The sequence below is a fragment of the Thamnophis sirtalis genome, unplaced genomic scaffold (assembly GCF_051295495.1).
Source record: "Thamnophis sirtalis isolate CommonGarterSnake01/CBP01778 unplaced genomic scaffold, rThaSir2_p1.2 scaffold_2, whole genome shotgun sequence".
In the NCBI taxonomy this organism is placed as follows: Eukaryota; Metazoa; Chordata; class Lepidosauria; order Squamata; family Natricidae; genus Thamnophis; species Thamnophis sirtalis.
The window spans coordinates 3,798,260-3,823,467 of record NW_028261382.1 but is presented as its reverse complement, the minus strand read 5'-3'; the positions used below and the strand labels follow the sequence as shown (position 1 = coordinate 3,823,467).

Genomic DNA, 25,208 nt, shown 5'->3' with positions numbered 1-25,208 from the left:
TTCAACAATTGCTTTTAATTATTATTATTATTATTTTGCATATTTCCTGATCTTCCAAGAAGCCCAGTCAATGGGGAGAAGACAAATCCGCTTAATGACTAACTGATTTGATCAACGACCACCTGATTTGCTTAACAACTATGGAAAAAACATCAGTTTGACTCAATTACAGCATAGCAATAGCACTTAAAAGACTTCTTACAGCCCTCTCTAAGCGGTTTACAGAGTCATCACATTGGTCCACAACAACAATCTGGGCCCTCATTTTACCGACCTCGGAAGGATGAAAGGCTGAGTCAACCTTGAGACGGTCAGGATCGAACTGCTGACAGTGGGCAGTAAGTTAGCTGCATTAGCAGACTCTAGCCACTGTGCTACCACGGCTCTTGAGCTCCAGTCCCAACTGTGATAATAAATTGAGGATTATCTGTAATCCATCCCTGTAATCCGTCCCTGGTGCTCTTCACTCTCTTGTTAGGCAGGCAACAGATGTTCCAGCTGAGGAGTCCTTAGAAGAGCAGCCTGTTATGGTCAACCGGTGGGCTGTGCAGCTGGCAGCAGAGGCGGACAGGGAGGAGGTTGGGGAGGAAGATGGGCCAGTCTTGGAGTCTGGAGAAGGCTCGGACGAGGGCTCTGCGTCGGAGGCAGAGAGGGGGCCAGGACCGTCTGACAGTTATCAGCTGCCTCTGGAGGCTCCAGAGTTGGACATCAGCGAGGCAGAGGAACAGTGGGAGCCTGTTCCCAGTGCGCGCAAGCGCAGAGCTGCCAGAACGCAAGAACAGTTAAGACAAAAGGGACGACTCGGGAGTAAGGCTTGGAGAAGACTGGCCCCTTCTATAAGACATAAAAGAGGAGCAAAGGAAGCAACTTTGTTCGTGCTGGTCGGTTTAAACTCTGAAGCTCCGTTTTGACTCTGTGCTCCGTGTGGCCTTGCAAAGCAAATTGTCAGTTAGGTCTTTGGCAGCATTTCAAGGGAGATAAAGGTGGGTGCTTATCAGCCTTATCCCGAAGGACGGTGGCAGACTACTGCCGGACTCTTTACAAACTATTTGTGACTCGTTACGGGCTGGGAATGAACATAATTCACTGCTGTTGAAATAAAAAGAGGTGCTTTTTACTGTATCAGGAAGCCCAGGTCAGATTGCAGTCTGTTGTGAGCCTCAATCCCTGCTTTGTCCTCTCAGGACCAGGAGGATGGAGAGTATTTGGAAGGGCCGGAAGGAAAGCTTCAATCGATGTTCTTCCAGAACCAAGGAGGCGTTGGGATCAGGTCTTTCAAGAAGGTCACACCTGCAAAGGACAATCATGCTATCAGAGAAGGGGTCTTTGGGGGGGAAAGCTGGCCATTAAGACATCCTCTTTCCAACTTACATGACCGCTTCTTGAACGGGGAAGCCCATTTCGAGCCAGGTGTCAACGGTGCTGCCGTAGGACTCGTAAAGTCGGATGACCAAGGCGTCCGGCCTGTCCTCAGCCTAGGGAGAGAGACCAAGAAAGATACCCTGGTCAGCTCAATATGATTCTTCCCTTCTGGGTAGCTTATTCCTGCCCTTGCTCTTGTAAGATTCTGCTAGGAACAGAGAAAGGTGCGCTTGATGAAACTCCAAGAATCTTCACCTAGAACACAAGTTTCACCCAAAAGTTCACTGAAAGCAGAAGACAAAAAATGGCCACAATCTAAGCTTTGGCTTCCAGGTTGAACAGGAAACCTCACTAAATCCCATTATGAACTATCTATCTATCTATCTATCTATCTATCTATCTATCTATCTATCTATCTATCTATCTATCATCTATCTATCTATCTATCTATTAGACTTATATACCGCTTCATAGGGCTTTCAGCCCTCTCTAAGCGGTTTACAAATTTTTCTTTTAGCAAATTGAGTCAGCAACTTGCCCCCACAGTCCGGGTCCTCATTTCACCCACCTCGGAAGGATGGAAGGCTGAGTCGACCTTGAGCCGGTGAGATTTGAACCGCTGAACTGCAGATCACAGTCAGCTAAAGTGGCCTGCAGTACTGCACCCTAATCACTGCGCCACCTCGGCTCTAAACCATATCCCTAGCAAATCTAGACAGCTTATTAAAAAGCAGAGACATCACCCTGCCAGCAAAAGTGCGTCTACTCAAGGCGATGGTTTCCCCAGTTGCAATGGATGGCTGTGAAAGTTGGGCCATAAGGAAGGCTGAACGCCAAAGAATGGAGGCCTTTGGACTCTGGTGCTGGAGAAGACTCCTGCATTGAGTCCCTTGGATTTCAAGGCCATCCAACCGGTCAGTCCTAGAGGAGATCAACCCTGACTGCTCTTTAGAAGGCCAGATCCTGAAGAAGAAACTCAAAGACTTTGGCCACCTAAGGAGAAGGAACGACTCCCTGGAGAAGAGCCTCATGCTGGGAACGATGGAGGGCAGAAGAAGATGACAGAGAAGGAGGTGGCTGGATGGAGTCACCGAAGCAGCCGGCGTGAGCTTCAATGGTCTCCAGAGGATGGTAGAGGACAGGAAGGCCTGGAGGAATGTGGTCCATGGGGTCGTGATGGGTCGGACACAACTTCGCAACTAACAACAAAACCCCATTAGTTTGTGATAAATGTTAATGGTATACGGGAACGACTTTAGGAGACAGAAGGAAGAGCCACATGCTCGACAATGGTCAGAACCGCAGCGGCTGAGCCACAGAAGGGATTTTGGGGGGTGGGGGGCTCACCAATGTCTCAGAAGGGAACCCTCCCTCATTTCTTGGATTGAAAAAGCAAGAGAGGAAGAGGAGGCTTGCAAAATGGGTATCAGCTTTGCGGGATGTGGTCCAGACAGGAAGCACACCCAGATGTTTGCATTTTTCTTCAGGGCCCTTACCTGCTTTATTGTTTCCAGGACAACGGCTGGAGACAGGACAGAGAAGCCACTCCAGGCTGGACACGGCCCAGGAGGAGCGCCCTCCCTGACGTGAAGAGGAAAATTCAAGCCGTAGGCCTGCTGGATTACCCCAGCTTCTTGGAAGGAACCTGTGGATGACAAAAAGCTGTACAGTCGGGGACGTTATTTTAAAGTAGGTCACCGTCACTCTAGAGGTATTGTTTCCCCATCTAGTTTCCCTGGTGGCTTCCCAGCCCTTCTGCCAGTCTTCCCATTGGACCAACACGTAGAAGGAGGGAGGGAGGGAGGGAGGGAGGGAGGGAGGGAGGGAGGGAGGGAGGGAGGGAGGGAGGGAGGGAGGAAGGAAGGAAGGAAGGAAGGAAGGGGCATGGTGGCACAGTGGTTATAGTATTGTAGGCAAACTCTGCCGATTGCTATCAGTTCGATCTTGACTGGCTCAAGGTTGACTCAGCCTTCCATCCTTCCGAGGTGGGTAAAATGAGGACCCAGATTGTTGGGGGCAAGAGGCTAACTCTGCAAACCGCTTAGAGTGGTATATAAGTCTGCTATTGCTATTTTCTTTCTTTCTTTCCTTCCCTCCCTTCCTCCTTCTTTCCTTGCTTCCTTCCTTCCCCCCTCCCTCCCTCCCTCATTCTTAGTAGTTACAATGCAGTATTGCAGGCTCACTCTGCCCACTGACATGAGTTCAATCCTCACGGGCTCAAGGTTGACTCAGCCTTCCATCCTTCCGAGGTGGGTAAAATGAGGATTGTTGGGGCGCAAGAGGCTGACTCTGTAAACCACTTAGAGAGGACTGTAAAGCACTGTGAAGCGGTATATAAGTCTAAGTACTATTAATAGGAAGGAAGGAAGGAAGGAAGGAAGGAAGGAAGGAAGGAAGGAAGGAAGGAAGGAAGGAAAAAGGAAAGGGAGAGGGAAGGAAGGAAGGAAAAATAGAGGAAGAGGGAGAAGAAAAAAGCAGAGGAGAGGAAGGGAGGGAGGGAGGGAGGGAGGGAGGGAGGGAGGGAGGGAGGAAGGAAGGAAGGAAGGAGAATAAACAGAGGAGGAAGGGAGAAGAAAAAGAAGCAGAGGAGAGAGGGAAGAGAAGAAGAAGGAGATGGTGAAGGAGCAGAGGAAGAAGCGAGAAGAAAAGAAGAGCAGTCTGCCAAGGTCAGGTTCTCAGGTGTTGCTTACCCAGGTGAGGCATCACTGCATAGGTAAACTGGTGACATCCAATATCTGCAGTGGCATCGGGGGACTTTGGAGCACGCAACCTTCATGGGAATCAGAAACTCTTATTATCCACTCATCCACACCACATGCTTTCGTTGTTAAGGAGCCAAGGTGGTTAAATGCAGCACTGCAGGCTACTTCAGCTGACTGCAGTTCTGCAGTTCGGCGGTTCAAATCTCACCGGCTCAAGGTTGACTCAGCCTTCCATCCTTCTGAGGTGGGTAAAATGAGGACCCGGATTGTTGTTGGGGGCAATATGCTGACTCTGTAAACCGCTTAGAGAGGGCTGAAAGCCCTATGGAGCGGTATATAAGTCTAACTGCTATTGCTATTGCTAATTATCCAAACACCCATCGCTGATGTGAATTATTCCCCCCCCCCTCTTTCTAATGCGTTAAACGCAACTTGGAAGATGCCAAATTGGCCATGATAACCCAACAAAACATCAACCAGTCGACAGGAACACAAACACAAAAATAAATAAAAAAACAATCTAGCAGGAAAGGCCAAAATCGTCCCCACAAATCATTTCTGCCATAACCTAGGAATTCCCACCGTCCACCAAAGCTCACAAGGAGAGACTCATCACGTTGTCGTGGACCGAGCAGCCATATTTGCAGTCGTTCAGCAGGGCAACCCCGAAGCCGTGCTCGGACAGGTCTACCCATTTGTGAGTCCACACCTAAAAAAGAAAAAAAAAGGAAAAGGAAAACCCGAGCTGAACTCAAGACAAACATGATCGACCCTTCGGAGTGGCTAGCCGGTTGTCGGGATCCGTTCATTTTCATGAAAACTGGTGCGGTGATCAACAAGGCATGCCACAAAGTTATTTCGGGCTCGAGTTGTGCGAGAAATCTTCTCAAGCCCCCGGGGAAATCTGGGAAATCCAGGCAGTTCAAATGCATATCAAGATTTCATCGCAAGCTTATTAAGCTCTCTACAAGAATCTGAACTACTAACGGTCAAGGGTAATTAGCGGGAGATAAGAAGTCGGTGGAATTCAAGGTGGGCTAGATTTAGGTCTCTGGTGGGTGCGAAGGGACTCGAGACTGAGGACACGTTTGACCCTTCCCTCAGGCTCAGCCTGGTCTGTGAGACGGAGGTCTGGTCGAAAAATTCAAGATGGCGGCCACCTTGGAGTCCTTAAAAAGTCCTTTGTAAACAAAACAAGCAGAAATTCAAGATGGCGGCCACCTTGGAGTCATTGAACAGTCATTTATAAACAAAGCAAGCAGAAATTCAAGATGGCGGCCACCTTGGAGTCATTGAACAGTCATTTATAAACAAAACAAGCAGAAATTCAAGATGGCGGCCACCTTGGAGTCATTGAACAGTCATTTATAAACAAAACAAGCAGAAATTCAAGATGGCGGCCACTATGGAGCCACCAAAGAGCCGTTCGTAAAAAAAAAAAAACATAAGCAGAAATTTGATCGCTCCATCCTGGGAATAGCAATATATAGCAGTAGAATAGCAGTAGACTTATATACCGCTTCATAGGCCTTTCAGGCCTCTCTAAGCGGTTTACAGAGAGTCAGCATATTGCCCCCAACAATCTGGGTCCTCATTTTACCCACCTCGGAAGGATGGAAGGCTGAGTCAACCCTGAGCCGGTGAGATTTGAACCGCTGACCTGCTGATCTAGCAGTAGCCTGCAGTGCTGCTTTTAACCACTGCGCCACCTTGGCTCAGTTATCAGTTAGGAATATCAGTTAGGAGAAGAAGAGCCTCACCTCAAACCGGGCCCAATCCCAGGACGTGTTCCAGTGCGTCGGTCTCTGCAAGTGGCCAAACTGGATCTCGTAAGTGGCGTTTGGGCTCCGGACCTTGGCTGGAAATTCCACCTTGAGGAATTTGTGAGCTTCGTTCCAGTCAACCTGGGATGCAAGCAAACCATTCAAAAAAAAATAGCATTTCCCCCCCCCCCCCCCTCAGTGGCAGTTCTTAACTAAGGAAGGGAGATCTGCAGATCAGAAGAGAGACAAGTAGAATTTTACCCAGCCGGTGGACATTCCTATGGGGGAAAAAAGAAAAAGAAAAGCAAACCTGAGTCCGGAAATAGATGTAAGGACTCGCTGTGTCCAGGATGACCTCTTGGGTTAGGATGCTGCTCTGGCTGAGCTGCAGGGAGAAGGTCACGCTGCCCCGCAGGCTACCGGAGGTAGAAATTTCCAGGGGTTTTAGGAGATGGGTGATGGGCTTCCTGGAAAACCAAGAGTGGCTAGAAAATTATTGGCTCAAAATTATAGGTAAAAAGAGTCTCCAACCTTGGCAACCTTAACACTTGCGGACTTCAACTCCCAGAGTTCCTCAGCCAGCTTTAAAGTTGCTAAAGTTGGAGACCCCTGTTGTAGGTCACAGGTAGACAGTTACCATTTAAAGTTACAACAGACCTAAAAAATGGATTTAGGCTCTATTTGCATTTTTACACGCTTTCGAACTGTTAGGTTGGCAAAAGCTGGGACAAGTAACAGGAGCTCGTTCCATTATGCAGTGCGAGAGATTCAAACCGCCGAACTGTCGACCTTCTGATCGAACAGCTTAGCCACTGAGCCACCGCGTCAATTACTTTTAATTGGGTGCAAAACCAGCGGGAACTTAAGAGCCGTTTTTTCACCACGTCTGTGCCAGTTTGATAGGTCCCAATAAAATGTCCCTGGAGGAATATGACGGCCTCGGAGTTCTCATTGAATGGGATGTATTCCTTGGAACCTTGACACATGCACCTTACCTGGTCTCCAGGTGATAATCCATCACATCCCAGGCATCCCAATACAGAGGGACATCATCGAAGATCACAAACTGGTTGGCATGGCAGCCCTCCGGAACAGCCTCTCTGCAATGAGAAGTCCAATCCAGAGGGGGCTCCGGGGAGATCACCGCTCTGTTTGCAGAACTTCCTCACCTACTTAAGGTATGAAAAAGTACCTTTTGGGGTGCAGTAAAGAAAGAGACACCATCCGTCCCAAAGGATCGAGGCAGGCCTGGATGATACCATTTGCCAACGTCACTGAACCATCAGCCTGGGGTTAAAAACAATGGGAGATTCCTTACGAAAGTTACAACAGACCCTCAAAAAGCTTCCAACAAGCTCACCTCTTTACTGATAGTCACAGGATGTGGAGGAGGGAATGACTCTGGAACAGCACAGAAACCCAGGCTGGGAACTGTCACCAAAGCTGGTATTGAAAGACACAGAAAGAGGCAGAGGAATGAGCTCTTTTGAGAATCCGTTCCCAATCAATCTAAAGAAAAGCGCATGTCAGAGTTTTGGCAGTGTGGCTATTATTATGAGATAAACCCAGGAGCGTAATAGAGCACACAGCACACAGAGCCTTTAGACAATTAATAGTGGTTTATATACAAATATATACAGACATGCACATGGAGATAAATCCCTTACCACTCAGCTACGGACACAAGGAGAGAAATGAGATACACGACGAGAGAGAGAAACACCCTCTTTAAATAGAAACCTCTTAAAACAGTAAATGCCTTGTATGGACCCCACTAGAGCCTTAAACAGGCGATACCTGTACTGCTGAATCATCCTCATTGCATCAGCTTACAGTCTACAGCTTACAACCGTTCATCAGCTGGCAGCTATTAAATCCTCAGTACCTGACAGTGCATTTGTTTAAGGTGCCCGAGACATTGTAGGCAGGGACTCTTGCTGTGAACCCAGTCTAAAATTGAAGCAGGGTTGGCACCTAAAGTCTCAGATCCTCGCGGTCCAGTTTTGGAAACGACTTCGGTTCTTTCCCACGGCAACGTGTTGACAACCAGAATGGTATCGCTGCTCTTGTCCTGGCTGGCCAACGGCTCTCCGCACAAAGAATGGGTGGCCTCTTTCAGAAGCTGGGCTCCAGAACTGTGAATTTCTTGAAGGAAAGAGAGGGGAAGAAGAGAGAAAGGGCTCCGTCAAAGGACTGTCCACATTCAGAATGAGCTATCGCCATGCTGCACATTAGGGGGAAAAAAAACCTTGAGCCCTAGTGTGCTGCAGAGAGATTAAATTAGTTATAAATCTAAGCCTCTTTCGTAGCCCTCATTCATAGATGGGTGAGATTCAGCTGGTTCAGGTGAACTGGTATAGCTGCGACGCGATCGGTGAATTGGTTGTTAAACTGGCAGGATCCCACCACTTTTCGTAGACCTTTGCCCTGTTCCCCAGGACATCACAATCTAGTTTAAATGGTTCTATCGAAAGGAAGGAAGTGTCAGGCCTTCCTCTTGGATCTTTGGCCCGCCACGCTTTCTATTATTCTGCTATGCCTTTTCTATTGTGGGAACATGGGCGGGCGGATTGGATGCAGTTAGATGCGATGTAGCCATAACAACATTCTTTCTAGAAAGCCAAGGTCATCCTTTGTCTCTGCACCTGACCAGAACTGGATGGGTGGAATCTGTCGTCGTGGCAGTGGGAGATTGGAGCATGGGATGGACTTGTGGGTGTGGGGGCAAGATCTTGAACTTTCAACTGGGTGGGGAAAACTGGGAAACTTTCAGATTCGGGTTTTCCCAGAGGTGCCAACATGTCTCTCTTAATAAATTGGAACTTTGAGCAATACTAAAGAGCCAAGGTGGCGCAGTGGTTAAATGCAGCACTGCAGGCTACTGCTAGATCAGCAGGTCAGCGGTTCAAATCTCACCGGCTCAGGGTTGACTCAGCCTTCCATCCTTCCGAGGTGGGTAAAATGAGGACCCAGATTGTTGGGGGCAATATGCTGACTCTCTGTAAACCGCTTAGAGAGGCCTGAAAGGCCTATGAAGCGGTATATAAGTCTACTGCTATTGCTATTGCTATTATTACTTTGCCTTGGACTCTGGATTTACTTTTGGATGCTATTTGGAACCCTGACAGAAATCTATCTTCTGCTGAGCAGAACCATGGAGGTAGACAACCACCATGTATGCCCATCAGGACTGGCATTAAATCACCAGAACATCAGGGCTGAACCATGTGCTTTGAGTCACATTCTACCTCTTGCGAACTAAGCCATGCAGCAAAGCCTGAGGATTCGAATGGTCATTTATGGTCCCTGAGCTTTGACAGCTGCCTAACCAAATCAGTTCTCGAGGCTGGTTCTTTCTCACCTGAGTAGTACCGCATGGCATCCTCTGCTACAAGCTGGATACAACTGCCTGGTAAGACATCGTGGAATTGGTTCAAGAGTAGGAGCCTGTGGCCAAAAGAGAGGAGGGGAGATCACCACACACCGAGAATATGGAAGACCTTAGAAAGATGCAGCTGGATTAACTCACAGTTTAGTGCAGTGTTTTTCAACCTTGGCAACTTGAAGATGTCTGGACTTCAACTCCCAGAATTCCCCAGCCAGCGAATGCTGGCTGGGGAATTCTGGGAGTTGAAGTCCAGACATCTTCAAGTTGCCAAGGTTGAAAAACACTGGTTTAGTGTAATCAAGAGTATTGTGAGTCACAGTGCAGCGCAGTGGTTAGAGTGCAGTACTGCAGGCTACTTCTGGCGACTGCTGGCTGCCTGCAATTTGGCAGTTCAAATCTCCCCAGGCTCAAGGTTAACTCAGCCTTCCATCCTTCCGAGGTGGGTAAAATGAGGACCCAGATTGTTGGGGGCAACAGGCTGACTCTGTAAACCGCTTAGAAATGGCTATGAAGCAGTATAAAGCGGTAATTTGGCCACTAGAAGAACCAATCCTAATTCCACAAGCTTCTATATTCTACGAAAGACCAACATTTTGCATTTTGAAGTTTATACCTCCAAAGGTGTTGAAGCTGAGCAGAAGGATACTGGAAAGAACGTTTCTGCACCAGAGCCAAACTACTCAGGATCTCAATATCATGGAGTAAACGCTCACATTCCCTGTTTCCCTTTTTAATCTGTATCCAGAGAGAAAAATAATAGGATTTTATACAAACATGTCCAGTGACTTAGAAATAAAAATGAAAAATGAGGCATTAGGGAAGGAAAGTAGATTAGAAATCTTATTGAGATTGCAATTCCTAAATTAATACAATTACTCACTGCTGTATACTGGAGCACGCTTTGAACGCCATTAGCATTGACAAAAATCACCACCAGTCAATTGCAAAAGGCAGCTCACTTGGAAGGGAATTGACAAAAATCACCACCAGTCAATTGCAAAAGGCAGCTCACTTGGAAGGGAATTAACAAAAATCACCACCAGTCAATTGCAAAAGGCAGCTCACTTGGAAGGGCATTGACAAAAATCACCACCAGTCAATTGCAAAAGGCAGCTCACTTGGAAGGGAATTGACAAAAATCACCTTCAGTCAATTGCAAAAGACAGCTCACTTGGAAGGGAATTGACAAAAATCACCACCAGTCAATTGAAAAAGGCAGCCCACTTGGAAGGGAATTGACAAAAATTACCACCAGTCAATTGCAAAAGACAGCTTTACTCAGAACAGCTGACATCCTGCAACCATTCCTTTAACACCATCAAACAGCATCTGGCTATCCCAGGTCTTTGGGAAGGACTCAATAGCTGCATTAAAATGCCAAATCCAGTATAAGCTTCTGGCTAATTGTGCCATGAACCGTAATATTAATAGATATGTTCAAGGTGTATTGTTTTAAATCCTGGCGCTTGTAGTGTAGCATTAACAAACATTTCTATAAAATTCCTGTGAAGCCTTGTGCTCTCTCTCTCTCACCTGCCCATGAGTTGTGTAGGTGCCGTTATGCAGCTCCAAAAACAGTTCTCCAACCCAAGTACAGAGCTGAGCCTTTTCCTTCTCCAGGGCAGAGAAAAATTGTTCCGGGACAGACATTTGAACCCTGTGTGAAAGAAAATCACCATTGCAGACAACACGCAATCAAGACAATCTTGGTCTTGCATTCATTTAAGGAATTTAAGGCAGTATTTTCTCAGCCCTTAAGATGGACTTCAGCTCCCAGAATTCCCCCAGCCAGCATGGGTTAAGGTTGAGAAACAATGCTCTGAGGCAGGAGTCTCTGTGCTGGGTGAGGAATTCTGGGAGTTGAAGTCCACAAGTCTTAAAAGTGGCCAAGTTTGGAGACCTCCCTGCTCTAAGGCATGAGTAACCAAGTACAGAATTGAATTTTCCTGGCTTTGTTTCTGGTTTGTTTGGAGCATTGATGGTGAACCTTTTCAGCACCGGGTGCCGAAAAGGGACGGCGAGCATGCGCACACGGCACCGAGTGCCGAATAGGGAGCATTTCGGGTGTACACTCATCTGGGCCGCAACCAGGAAGAGGAGCTTCCCAGAGGGGCATGCCTGTGCACGAAAAATGAACTTCTAGTTTGGGGTGCATGCATGTGCGCCAGCCAGCAAGTCTTCTGGTTACTGCTGCGCATGCACCAATCAGCTGAGCGCTGTGCATGCTCACACCGTAAAACAGAAGACCAGCTCTTCTGGTTTCTGGCACTGCTGCACACACCAAAGCCAGCTGATCATCGCGGAAGAGGAACGGGTGACGGGCAACTTGGCTGCATTGGCCACAAGTGCCACAGGTTCCCCATCACGGGTTTATAGAGTTTAGCCAAGAGGAACCAACCTGGGCAGGCCATCCGTATCCTTCATTCTCTGGAGCCGGTCCAGCATCTTCTGTGTGGGGCCCCCTCCTCCATCTCCAAATCCAAAGAGAGCGACACTGTGATTCACACGGCCCTTGTCCTTATTATTCTTCACCGTTCTCAACATCTAGGACAGAGGGAGGATATAAGTGTTAGGAATATAATTCTAACGGTTGGGTTGGCAATATATAAATCATTTAGCAATGCTATACCTGTTTCTTTAAATCATACTGTAAAACGTGACTGGTTGCTGTTCTTCCTCAATCGGCCATAAGAGGGAGCCAGAGTGACTGTTAGCTCTCTGTTTCGTTAGATGCTGGGCTGATCTGATCTGAGTGTTTTTGGAAGCTGGCTGTTAGAAAGTGCCGTGAGCTATTGTAAGTTTTGCAACTGCTAGCAAACTTTGAGTTCTGAACTGATTATATGATACTGGACTATGTTATTTGGATTATCCCTTAACTGAAAGACATTGATGACTGACTGTCTTATCCGTGTATGACTTGGACTGTTTGATGGACTCTGATACCTCTATTTCCACGAACTGCAGTGTCTCTGTATGCTGGTTTGTGTGTTTTTCAACACAACTCCCACAACGCTTCTCTGAACGTGCTCGCTCTCCCAACGGGGAGCTTACCTAACAATAAGGATGAGGGAAGGTCTCCCATTCACCCAATATTTTAAGTACATCTCTGGGCATTTCCTACCTTCAAAGAAAGCCGAATTGAAATCTATTGGACTTGTTCTCTCCCATGTAAAGATGGAGAATCAATGTTTTTATTTTGTTTTTGTCTATATAAACAGTGTGTTGTCTGGTTACAGTCAATTTGAGCAATAATCATTATCATCATCATAATACCCTGTTTCCCCCAAAATAAGACCTCCCCAGACAATAAGCCAAATCAGGCTTTTGAGCACATGCTCTAAAATAAGCCCTCCCTCAAAAATATGGCAAAGCAGCAGCAGCCATGAAGTGACCACACTTGCTGCCTCCTGCACCTCAAAAACAATAAGACCTCCATGAAAATAAGGCCAAGTGTTTAATTTGGGGGGGGGGGGAGAAAATAAGACTGTCTTATTTTCAGGGAAACTTGTGTAATAATGTTCGTTAATAGTAACCATATAATAGTATTTTATGGACATAATATTAATACTTATTAATTATCAATACTAATTCATCTTAATAATAAAGATATCATAATAAGCCCTCATGGTAAAAACAATCCTTCTCTTGTCATTTTAAATGTCTCTAACTTCTGTTTCTATTAGTTAACCCTTGATAAAACAAATCCCATATTTCAAAGTCTTCTCTATCTCCCTTCTCTTTAATGTCAAGTGTTAATCTCTCCATTTCTGCACATTGTAATATTTGGAGAATCGATTTTCCTGGGGTTGCTCACCTCATCGACACGGCCGGACAATCCGTAGGAATCTGCAGGAGGGAAGTGAACCAAAACCCGGGTTCCATCCAGGCCTTCCCAGAAAAAGGTGTTGTGCTAATGAGAGAAGATTGCAAGTAGTCGATAAAACAGCCTAGTCCTCAAAAGAGATTTGTCCTGAAATAAATTCCGGACTAATTGCTGTGGCCTGCCAGATGCCAGCAGAGATGGCAGCAGACCCGTATGAGGTTGGGGAAGAACTTGAGCCAGCTCCCAGAGCCTGGGGAAGCCTCTGACGGATGCTCTGCGTCAGAAGCAGAGACAGAGACAGAGCCGAGGTGGCGCAGTGGTTAGGGTGCAGTACTGCAGGCCACTTCAGCTGATTGTTATCTGCAGTTCAGCGGTTCTAATCTCACCGGCTCAAGGTTGACTCAGCCTTCCATCCTTCCGAGGTGGGTGAAATGAGGACCCAGACTGTGGGGGGCGATATGCTGACTCTGTAAACCGCTTAGAGGGGGCTGAAAGCCCTATGAAGCGGTATATAAGTCTAACTGGTATTGCTATTGCTATAGAGCCATCTGACATTTCCCAGCTGCCAGAGGCAGCTGCCAGCAGAAAGATGAGTGAGGAGGAGGAACAGCTGGGGCCTCTTCCAGATGTGCATAGACACAGAGCAGATAGGAGAGATGAACAACAGAGGACAAGGAGCTTGCTCCGCGAAGCAAAACAAACATGGACGATGACTGGCCCCCTCCCTGACTGAGAAATAAATAGCGGGAAAATGGGAGTGGTTTGGTTGTAGCAGACAACCGTTCGCATTTCTGAAAAGTTTGCTCCGTGTGTGTGTGTTTCCTGCGACAAAGACTGCCTTGCCAGAACGGAGGTTTGTCTATTTCGCTGTTTGAATGGACTTAATTTGCAGTCTCCCAGTTGAGAGCCTCACAGCCTTGAATTTATCAGAAAGAGCTGATAAGGACTCTTGTTTCTGTTAACTGCAGGATTCTTGCCTGGACTTTCTGTTGGTGAAGGCAGTTAATTCCCAAAGTGTAAACAAAGGGGATTTTCTTTGCGGGGAATCCGTCTCTTGCTTCTGCGAAGGCTGGGTCAGACCATTAATATCAAGATGGGACCAACCACTGCTCGGAGGTCCCTGCGCCCAGGTTTATTTGAATTAAAGTATAAATCTTACCGGGAAAGTGTTCACCAGATTCCAGCTCAACTTCTGAGTTAAGAAACGGCGTATCCCACAGCCACACATTATTTGTGGCAGTTGTGCTGAATAACCAAACGTGTCGGGCAGCCAGAACTGATTTGGGGAGGAAAAAAAATGACATTGTGGGCAAAGCGCTGGCAATTAATATATAGAACAAGATTGGGAATAAAAATATGAATCGTAGGAAAAGCACGATTCACTGAGAATTGACCTTTGGCAGTGCAGAGGGAAGAGGAAATTCAATTTAGCTTCTTATATAATTATGGAAGAGAGAGAGAGAGAGTAGGGATTAAGGCCCTAGGCTAGAAACCAAAAGAGGTGAGTTCTAGTCCTGCCTTAGGCACGAAGCCAACTGGCCGAGGTGGCGCAGTGGTTAAATGCAGCACTGCAGGCTACTTCAGCTGACTGCAGTTCTGCAGTTCGGCGGTTCAAATCTCACCGGCTCAGGGTTGACTCAGCCTTCCATCCTTCCGAGGTGGGTGAAATGAGGACCCGGATTGTTGTTGGGGGCAATATGCTGACTCTGTAAAAACCACTTAGAGAGGGCTGAAAGCCCTATGAAGCGGTATATAAGTCTAACTGCTATTGCTATTGCTATTAGATGACCTTGGGCCGGTCACACTCTCTCAGCCCTAGGAAGGAGGCAATGGCAAGCCACTTTTGAAAAACCTCCAGAAGAAAAGGGGACTTATCCAGACGGTCACTAGGAGTCTAAACAAAAAATTATATATAATGATGGGGAAGTATAATGCCTTGGTCTGCCCTACCAAAGAGCATAGGATGAATTTAAATACCCGTCAATCTCCAGCTTGCCGATTTAGTTCACTGGTTGCTATAGGATTTATGTGGAGGGTGAGCTGAATTCATTGGACTGTGCATTGGAGTTCTTTACGAGCCAAGGTGGCGCAGTGGTTAAATGCAGCACTGCAGGCTACTGCTAGATCAGCAGGTCAGCGGTTCAAATCTCACCGGCTCAGGGTTGACTCAGCCTTCCATCCTTCCGAGGTGGGTAAAATGAGGACCCAGATTGTTGTTGGGGGCAATATGCTGACTCTGTAAACCGCTTAGAGAGGGCTGAAAGGCCTATGAAGCGGTATATAAGTCTACTGCTATTGCTATTGCTATTTACAATCCCTGCTGCTATCCACAACATTTTAAATTAATGGTTTTGATTTAGGATTTGAGGGTACAAAAATGCCATTCCCCCTGGTACAGAAGAGAATTAGGGAAACACATAGAAGGCAGGAAAGAAGGAATAAAAATAGATACGCACCTCTAAGCACAGCTTCCCAAATTCCTGCTGGAAGAAACGCTGTCCTTGCAGAAACTGGCGAACCATGGATTCTCCACTGGGAAGGTTTCCATCCTGGGAAAGGGAATAAAACACCTGCGTTTCTACACCTGGGGATGATGACAATGGCCCTTTTATGATCTGGGGCCTTCAACTCCCAGACTCAGGAATTCTGGGAGCTGAAGTTCACAGATCGTAAAAGAGCCTTCGTTCCCCACCTCTCTTCTACACCATGGACTGAATCCCCCTGCCAATCAGAAGCAAACCTCAGTTCACCAATGACCTTCCACCCAATGTTGCTACAGCTAACATTAGCAATAGCAGTTAGACTTATATACCGCTTCATAGGGCTTTCAGCCCTCTCTAAGCGGTTTACAGAGTCAGCATATTGCCCCCAACAACAATCCGGGTCCTCATTTTACCCACCTCGGAAGGATGAAAGGCTGAGTCAACCCTGAGCCGGTGAGATTTGAACAGCCGAACTGCAGAACTGCAATCAGCTGGAGTAGCCTGCAGTGCTGCATTTAACCACTGCGGTGGTAGCCTGCAGTGCTGCATTTAACCACTGCGCCACCTCGGCTCTTAGAGCCGAGGTGGCGCGGTGGGTAGAGTGCAGCACTGCAGGCCACTTCAGCTGACTGCTAGATCAGCAGTTCAGCGGTTCAAATCTTACCAGCTCAGGGTTGACTCAGCCTTCCATCCTTCCGAGGTGGGTAAAAGGAGGACCCAGATTGTTGGGGGCGATATGCTGATTCTGTAAACCGCTTAGAGAGGGCTGGAAAGCCCTGTGAAGCGGTATATAACTGCTATTGCTATTAGCCTGAATCTACCATTCGTGGTTCTTGAGATCTTGAGTATCACAAGGGTTTAGCAATACCACTCTGATGTTTTTCACAGGCCCCGCTTTTTTCCCCATATCTGAACTCACACGCTGCATCCAGACGAAGTCAAGGACAAAGGCCAGCTGGGGGCAGCAAGGAGGGACGGCCATAAAAGCAGGGCAGTCCAAATCGTGTTCTACAATGGCAGGATTTCACGTGTCCCTTTCTTCAGCGTAGTCATAATCTCAAGCCGTCGCTGAATGAGTGGTCAGTAACCAAGGACCATCTGTAAGGCAGCCTTACCATTTCCACCCAGGTTCCCCCGACTGGTACGAAGCGTCCTTTTTTTTCAAATTCTTGAATTGTACCATACAAGCCAGGATAATAGGTCTTCACCCATTCAATCTGCTGGGCCTGTGAAGGAAAAAAAAGCAATATAAATATAATGTATGTCTTTTCACCGTAACTGCAGCCTACAGACAAAAACATTTTAAGATCTGGACACAGTTGCTAATTCATATGGTTTCTCCTTGATGTAAACCAGGGATCTCCAAACTTGGCAACTTTAAGATTCAGATTAGATTAACAGAGTTGGTAGGGACCTTGTAGGTCATCTAGTCCAACCCCCTGCCCAAGCAGAAGGCCCTGCACCATTTCTGACAAATGGAGTCCAATCTCTTCTTGAAAGCCTCCAGTGATAAAGCTCCCACAACTTCTGAATAACAGAATAATAACAGAATAACAGAGTTGGAAGGGACCTTGTAGGTCATCTAGTCCAACCCCCTGGCCAAGCAGGAGGCCCTGGACCATTTCTGAAAAATGGCAGTCCAATCTCTTCTGGAAAGCCTCCAGTGATGAAGACACGCCGGCTGAGGAATTCTGGGAGTTGAAATCCACAAGTTTTTAGAGACCTCTGATCTAAGCAAGCAAATTAGACAATTATAGACATTTAAAAGATGGTTAAGTGTTTCACTCAATAAGCCATGTTTGGGTTCATACACATTCTAAGCCAAAATCCAAACCCACAATAATAGGATGAATGCCCAATTGAAAGAAAGAAACCATATCATGTTTCACACGGATGAACACATTTTCAAATGGATGGATGGATGGATGGATGGATGGATGGAGATAGATAGATGATAGATAGATAGATAGATAGATAGATAGATAGATAGATAGACAGACAGACAGACAGACAGACAGACAGACAGACAGACAGACAGACAGACAGACACAGAGTGTTACCTGGTATGCCCAAATATGGGAGGGAGCATACTGCAAAGGCAAAAGGGAAGCAGTATGCTTCCTCCCATATTTGGGCATACCAGATGCTTTGACATAACACTTAATCATTTCCTTGGCTCAGCTGATAAGGGAGGATAGCTTGTGGCTTAGAGGCTAATATAACTGCCTAACATGTAAAAACAGCCCAGGTTCGAATCCCAGTAAGGGTATGGCTAGCTAAATAGCTTGAAAGAGATCTATATAAGTCTCCCTTTATTTACTTATCAGCACAAATGCAAATATATATATATATATATTTACCTGTGAACAGACAAATATGAAGTCCGGATTCTTCTCCATCAGGCGTATGACAGTCACCCAACTACGTGCACATTTACGGATCGTCTCGTCGTAAGGCCACAGCCAAGCTAAGGTGACAATTGCAGGCAAAACAGTTCACAAAGACATTTGGCTTCACTTTCAAAGGGTTCACTTCACCTTTAGAGTAGAGGTCTCCAACCTTGGCAACTTGAAGCCTGGCGGACTTCAACTCCCAGAATTCCCCAGCCAGCAGGGAATTCTGGGAGTTGAAGTCCTCCAGGCTTAAAGTTGCCAAGGTTGGAGACCCCTGGCTTAGAGGATTGGGCTCTGGGCTGGTCTACGACCGGAATTAAGTTTGTATTGATTGACAGAAGATGGCTTTTAATTTAATTTAAATTTAAATCTTAGTTCTTGGTTGCTTTAGCCATGCGTAGGATTGCGCAATGCCTGGAAATCATTCTTAGGAATCAAGTTAAGTGCTTTGCAATGCTACATATTCACACACACACACACACACACAGTGCTCGACTTACAACAGTTCATTTATTGACCGTTCAAAGTTACAACGGCACTCAAGAAAGTGACTTTCCACATGACTGTTGCCGCACAGAAAAATGTGGCTTATGACCATTTTTCAAACTTATGACCTTTGTGGGAAATGGTCATACTGTAAGTATGACCATTTTTTCAGTGACGTTGTCACTCTGAATGGTCACTAACTGAACTGTTATTAAATCGAGGAGTGTGTGTGTGTGTGTGTGTGTGTGTGTGTGTGAATAGAGCCGAGGTGGCGCAGTGGTTAGAGTGCAGTACTGCAGGCACTTCAGCTGACTGTTATCTGCAGTTCAGCGGTTCTAATCTCACCGGCTCAAGGTTGACTCAGCCTTCCATCCTTCCGAGGTGGGTGAAATGAGGACCCAGACTGTGGGGGTGATATGCTGACTCTGTAAACCGCTTAGAGAGGGCTGAAAGCCCTATAAAGCGGTATCTAAGTCTAACTGCTATTGCTATTGCTAATATGTAGCATTGCAAAGCACTTAACTGTATTGAAAGACCTGGGAGAAGACCTCCATCCTTCTGGGAGTTCTTTCCTAGACTGGAATATAGACCCCGCGCACGGTTCCTACCAGAATCAATGTGGCAGTGGCCCATTGCATGGATGGTGTGCTGGCTCTCGCCGTTCTTCTGGCGGAAAACAGAGCGGGCCAGTTCCCGCACCCCAGGGAAGGTGGCAGGGTTGTTGACATCGCACAGGTTCACCATCTGGTTCGCTACGTACAGCGCTTGGAAACTCCGCTGGTTTTCCTCTCCGAGGAGCTAAGCGGGAAAGGAAATATAAATTTCCTGTTGTAATGAGGTTAGGCAAGCGTCAAGAGAGTTTGTGCTGTTTACTGTCTTAAGGAAATAGATGCCTTGGGTTGAGCAAGGACAAAGGCAAAATGGAATGCTAAACTGGCCACGCCCACCCAGTCACATGACCGCCTAACCACACCCACCCAGTCACATGACCGCCTAGCCATGCCCACCCAGCTGGTCCACTCCCACCCACCCCAAACAGTGTGAGGGACCTTGAATCGGTCCCCCTGTTCGAAAGGTTTGAGGACCCATCTCTTAGAACAGTGTTTCTCAACCTTGGCAACTTGAAGATGTCCGGACTTCAACTCCCAGAATTCCCCAGCCAGCAGATGCTGGCTGGGGAATTCTAGGACTTGAAGTCCAGACATCTTCAAGTTGCCACGGTTGAGAAACACTGTCTTAGAAGAACACCTCAAACCAGCCATCACCACCAAAAACTGCTTCAAATTGAACCCCCAAAATATCTGGGGGTCAAAAGTTAAAAAGCAGAAATAAAATCATAACCGAACCCTCCCATACATTCATATGGCCAAAAAAAAAAAGACATTTCACCTTGGCCATGTCCAAGAGGATCTCAAAATCCATCAGAAGCTCATGGACATCCCGGTTGTAAACCACCAGCTCCGCTCTATTCAAGGAGAAAGTTTGGGCCGGATCCGGGGGTGCGATCATGTTGCCCTTCCCGACTCCAAAGAGACCGTTGCAGGCGATTTCCAGATAGAGAATCAAACTGCATCAGGGAAGGAGATTTGTTATCACCCTTCTGTTTTTATAATCCACAGGCCTGGGTTAGGTTCCCAGGGACTACTCTGCGAAATTCTCCACCCCAAATCATCTGTTCATCGCCCTAGCAATTATTTATTTTTCCTTTCCATTGGAATTTTGGCCAATTTACATTGTTCTAAGAGCCGAGGTGGCGCGGTGGTTAAATGCAGCACTGCAGGCTACTGCTAGATCAGCAGTTCAGCTGTTCAAATCTCACCGGCTCAGGGTTGACTCAGCCTTCCATCCTTCCAAGGTGGGTAAAATGAGGACCCGGATTGTTGTTGGGGGCAATATGCTGACTCTGTAAACCGCTTAGAGAGGGCCGAAAGCCCTATGAAGCGGTATATAAGTCTAACTGCTATTCTAATTTTTAAGCCAGCTGATTGCAAATTGCAGTTTATGTGCAATTTTCAACACCCGGCATTTCCAGGAAAGGATGGTTCCCATGACCATTAAATGGCTCGAATACTTTTATTCTATACGAAGATTTATGAACCAACAGAGCCGAGGTGGCGCAGTGGTTAGAGTGCAGCACTGCAGGCCACTTCAGCTGACTGCTATCTGCAGTTCGGCGGTTCAAATCTCACCGGCTCAAGGTTGACTCAGCCTTCCATCCATCCGAGGTGGGTGAAATGAGGACCCGGATTGTTGTTGGGGGGAAATATGCTGACTCTGTAAACCGCTTAGAGAGGGCTGAAAGCCCTATGAAGCGGTATATAAGTCTAACTGCTACTGCTATTGCTAACAGGTTCATCTCAATTGAATTGCTAGAGCAGTACGGTATTATTTGCGTAGTGCAGCCCAGAACATTGACTCACCCATGAGAGTCGGTCTCCTTTAAACTGTCTGTCAGCATATAACTGGTCTTCTCACCTTCTCGAGTCAAACTCTGATGATGGCAAATAATATACAATTTTATTATATAAAATAATAACGAACTGGCGCAGTGGTTAGAGTACAGTACTGTAGGTTATTTCAGCTGACGGCTAGCACTTCAAATCTCACCGGCTCAAGGTTGACTCAGCCTTCCATTCTTCCGAGGTGGGTAAAATGAGGACCCAGATTATTGGGGGGCAATAGGCTGACTCTGTAAACTGCTTAGAGAGGGATGTAAAAGCACTGGGAAGTAGTATATAAGTGTAAGTACTTTTGCTACGTGGCACGACAAAACCGCGCTCGACTAAAGCGCGCCCGATTAAACCGCGTCGCTGACGTCATCAACAGGGCGACAACAGCGAGCGCGGAGAAAGAAGGGCGCTTTAAATAGCGCTTTGAAAGCAAGCCGATTCAAGTTAAGGTAAGGGTTAGGTTTAGGGTTAGGTTAAGGGTTAGGGTTAGGTTTAGGGTTAGGTTAAGGGTTAGGGTTAGGGTTAGGTTAAGGGTTAGGATTAGGTTTAGCGTTAGGTTAAGGGTTAGGATTAGGTTTAGCGTTAGGTTAAGGGTTAGGTTTAGGGTTAGGTCAAGGGTTAGGTTTAGGGTTAGGTTTAGGATTAGGTTTAGGGGGTTAGGTTTAGGTTTAGGGGTTAATTTTAGGTTTAGCGTTTACAGCGTGCTTTTTTCTCCGCGCTGCTGTCGCGCTGTGATGACGTCAGCTACGCGGTTTCGTCGAGCGCCCTTTAGTCGAACGCGGTTTCGTGGTGGAACCCTTTTGCTATACGTAGTTGGATACGGGGAACAGGAAGACTGCATTGTCAATACAGGTAACATTATTACGTCCATCACATAGTATAAACAAAAATATTTCTCTCCAGCATTTCTCCCAAAGAACAGCCTTTATTGTTTACTTGATTTTTAGCACGAGGGCAGCGTTGTTGTTTTTTACGTGGAAAGCAAAAGAATCCAAAAAAAGGATCCACAGAGTAATGAGAGCCGAGGTGGCGCAGTGGTTAAATGCAGCACTGCAGGCTACTTCAGCTGACTGCAGTTCTGCAGTTCGGCTGTTCAAATCTCACCGGCTCAAGGTTGACTCAGCCTTCCATCCTTCCGAGGTGGGTAAAATGAGGACCCGGATTGTTGTCGGGGGCGATATGCTGACTCTGTAAACCGCTTAGAGAGGGCTGAAAGCCCTATGAAGTGGTATATAAGTCTAACTGCTATTGCTATAATTTCATGAAAGTCCCTTACCTGAGTGGGCTGAGCATCCCTCCAAATCATTCCTTCTCCGTTGCTTTCCCAGAGAAGGTGCACTTCCTTTCCAGTCCATTTCTTGGGAATGCTGAGTTCTACTTTAAACCAGCAGGTGTGCCACCTTAGAAAAGTGACACTGAAACTGTCAGGAGGCCACAGATCCCATTAACTAAAAAGTACAGTGATACTCTTTAAACCAGAGGTGGGCGGCACATAAATTAACAACCAGTTTGCCCAGCACTGAAAATGTGAGCATGCTCACGCGCACGCTCGCTCGCTCATGGGACCTTCCAAACATGCACTTAGCTCGCGCACGTGCCTTGCACGCATGTATACAGGTTACAAAACACAGTTAAATAGGATGGCAGCAGCCTATCGCTGCTTTAAAAATTGGCAACCTGAACCTGAATTCCCAGAATTGTCCAGCCAGCATTATTTTTACAAATAACTTCTACCTATTTTTCCCGCAACAACAACCCTGTGAGATGGATTGAACCAAGAGAGATAATAGGACCAAAATTCACTCAGCTGGCTTTCATGGCTAAAGTGGGACTTGAACTCATGATCTCCTGCTTTCTAACTTGGAGCCTTAACCACAAGGCTAAAGTGGTTCTAAATTAAAGCACAAACCTTTCATTTTATTCCCTTAGGAAATGAGATGGGAAATTCAGCTCTGAATAAGGAAATTCCGTACTTACGTCTGTCCAAAACTATCTCCAACTTTAATAGGACTGAATTCTTCTCTGACAGCTTCACTGTATGGAATTCGTTTTGAAGTTTCAAAGTAAGACAGAGAGGCCAATGCACACGTATCACCAAACAATCTGTTAAAAGGCAATATTTTAGCTCTTTGAAACAGCATGCCAAAGCATAATGCATTCTCAGAGACGGAAGACAACATGATAAACTTGTCAAATTATTTCAGGGTAGTATCCCAGTTCTTCAATACTGCACAATTTAGATCCACGCATGCCTTAATAGGACCAGATTCATTAAGTAAAGACACCCATCCACAAAAGCTGGTATTCCGAAAAAACTGGTATAAGGTAGGTTGAATTCCAACCTTTATAATCCATTAGCTTAGAGGGGAAACTTCTATAGCTTAATTAAAATAGGGTTGATTAGTTTCTGGATAAGTTTGGCAAAGGTTAGTGTTGTGGATTCCAACAATTGAGTTAAAGTCATTAACATTAACCATTGATTAGTATGCAATGCAAATTCCTAGGATCCCACTTGGTCTTTAAATAAGCGTACAAACATGTTTGATCAGTTGCTTTCAAAAGTATTTAAGGATTTTCCCTTCTTCCTTCTATCACTTTCTGCTTTCTGTCCTGTGAGAATGATCAATAAAGAATAAATTAAATAAGTATTTTTCAAACTTGGAATCTTTAAGATATGTGGACTTCAACTCCCAGAATTCCCCAAGCAGCAGGGGGAATTTTGGCAGTTGATGTCTACATAGCTCAATATTAGGTTGAAAAACACCACTGTAGAGCATGAGAAGGCGCTGCCATGGCACACTTTAAAGTTGCCAAAACTGCTGCTTTACATGATGCCTGAACTACAAAACTCTTCAAATGTTGCTTTCCATAGGCAGTAACTAACTAAAACTATCAACTAATTTGTCCCAATGGTGCTTTTTTTAAAGGCAACTGGACTTTCCGGTTTTTCTTTGAAGACATTTTGCTTCTCATCCAAGAAGCTTCTCCAGAGCTGAAGAAGCTTCTTGGATGAGAAACGAAATGTCTTCAAAGAAAAGCCGGCAAATCCCAGTTGCTTCTTGGAAAACCACCTTTGGGGCAACTATGACCTGGATGACTGAGAATCTTCATAAATATCAACTAAATTGCTGCGGTTAAAACTGCTTTCCAAGGGACACAAACAAACAAAGGTCGCTCCCAGCCAACATCTTCCTTCTAATTGAGTGCAGATGATTAAAAGCGTTCAAAGCCAGCTCCCTTGTGGCCCAAGAGATAAAATCACCCCTAATTAAAAATAAACAAGACTCAGCCACAGGAGAAAATTTCGGTATTTCTTAATTGTAAAACATAAGAGCATTCAATCTCTGCTACGTAAACCTTTAAAATTGCCCCGTTTTCCTCCCCTTTTCTTTGAAAGAGAACTGGTGCTGCGTTTTGGAAACAGTACAGGTAGACATCGAGTTACCACCGCAACTGAGCCCAAAATTTATGTTGCCAAGAAGTGAAACATGCGTAAAGTGAATTGTGCTCCAATGTACGGCTTTTCTTGCCGCCGTTAAGTGATTCATTGCATTTGTTAAGTTAGCAACATAGCTTTTAAGTGAATCTGGCTTCCTCATCGACTTCGCTTGTCAGAAGGTCGCAAAAACGGATCACGTCCTAGAATACTGCGACCGTCATAAATATGAAGCAGTTGCCAAGCATTTTGATCATTTGAAGATGCTGCAACAGCCGTGTGAAAAACGGTCATGTCCCTTTGTTCAGTGCCGTTATAACTGGGAATGGACACTAAAGGAATTGTTGTAAGGCGAGGAATACCTGTACTGGGGGGGGGAGGAAAGAGGGGGAAGGATTTAGCAGACGGACCAGCCCCAACCCACCTTCCCCGGAGGTTACAATCCACAAAATAATCCTGCGAAATAAACTTTTCCACCCGTTCGAGAGTCGTGCGCCGGTGCTTCAGCAGCGAGGACTTTAAATCGGCTCCCGCTCCTGCCATGCCTCCTTCAGCACCAAAGTTAAATCTTTCTGGTCCGGCTTCCAAATCGTTCCGACCGACCCTCGGAGCGGGTGACAAAAGTTCCCCCCCTTGCGGAGAACGCATCTGAAGCGGTCGAGAAGACTGCGCATGCTCAGAGGTGGGCGCTTGCCTCTTGGTGGGCGAAGGTAGGCGCTTGCCTGCCCCTGGCGGCCAAGAAACAGTAGCCAAAGCCGCGAGAGCGTCTCAGCTCCCGCGAGATCTTCGCCCTGAACTCTCGCTGCCTGAGCCGCTATCCTTGAACAGAGACGGAGGAGGAGGAGGAAAAAAGGAGGAGGAGGAGGAGGAGGGGCGGGGACGGACGCACGCGCGCACCGCCCCTCGCGCCGGACCGAAACCT

The 25,208-nt window shown here is 46.5% G+C and overlaps 1 protein-coding gene across 1 annotated transcript; it reads right to left on the bottom strand.

The window, feature by feature from the left end:
- On the bottom strand, positions 1 to 24,895 carry MAN2C1 (mannosidase alpha class 2C member 1). Its single transcript, XM_087704024.1, has 26 exons — positions 24,711 to 24,895; positions 22,828 to 22,953; positions 22,127 to 22,250; positions 20,821 to 20,891; positions 19,790 to 19,967; positions 19,009 to 19,198; positions 17,882 to 17,988; positions 16,637 to 16,747; positions 15,495 to 15,587; positions 14,198 to 14,314; positions 13,030 to 13,125; positions 11,614 to 11,759; positions 10,749 to 10,872; positions 9,829 to 9,950; positions 9,189 to 9,274; positions 7,802 to 7,972; positions 7,188 to 7,270; positions 7,020 to 7,114; positions 6,823 to 6,927; positions 6,138 to 6,294; positions 5,825 to 5,968; positions 4,664 to 4,773; positions 4,053 to 4,132; positions 2,859 to 3,007; positions 1,372 to 1,475; positions 1 to 1,290 (listed from the first exon to the last, which is right to left on the bottom strand). Exons 1-26 carry the CDS (start codon positions 24,827 to 24,829, stop codon positions 1,161 to 1,163), a joined length of 3,138 nt encoding a protein of 1,045 aa, XP_087560150.1. The 5' UTR covers positions 24,830 to 24,895; the 3' UTR covers positions 1 to 1,160.
- Positions 24,896 to 25,208: the final 313 nt, after the last annotated feature.

Coding starts and splice junctions, on each gene's coding strand:
- MAN2C1 (XM_087704024.1), bottom strand. CDS start 24,829: ATGGCAGGAGCGGGAGCCGATTTAAAGTCCTCGCTGCTGAAGCACCGG. Junction 20,892..22,126: donor GGGATGCTCAGCCCACTCAG/GTAAGGGACTTT, acceptor TGCCATCATCAG/AGTTTGACTCGAGAAGGTGA. Junction 17,989..19,008: donor CCACTGCCACATTGATTCTG/GTAGGAACCGTG, acceptor TTGTCACCTTAG/CTTGGCTGTGGCCTTACGAC.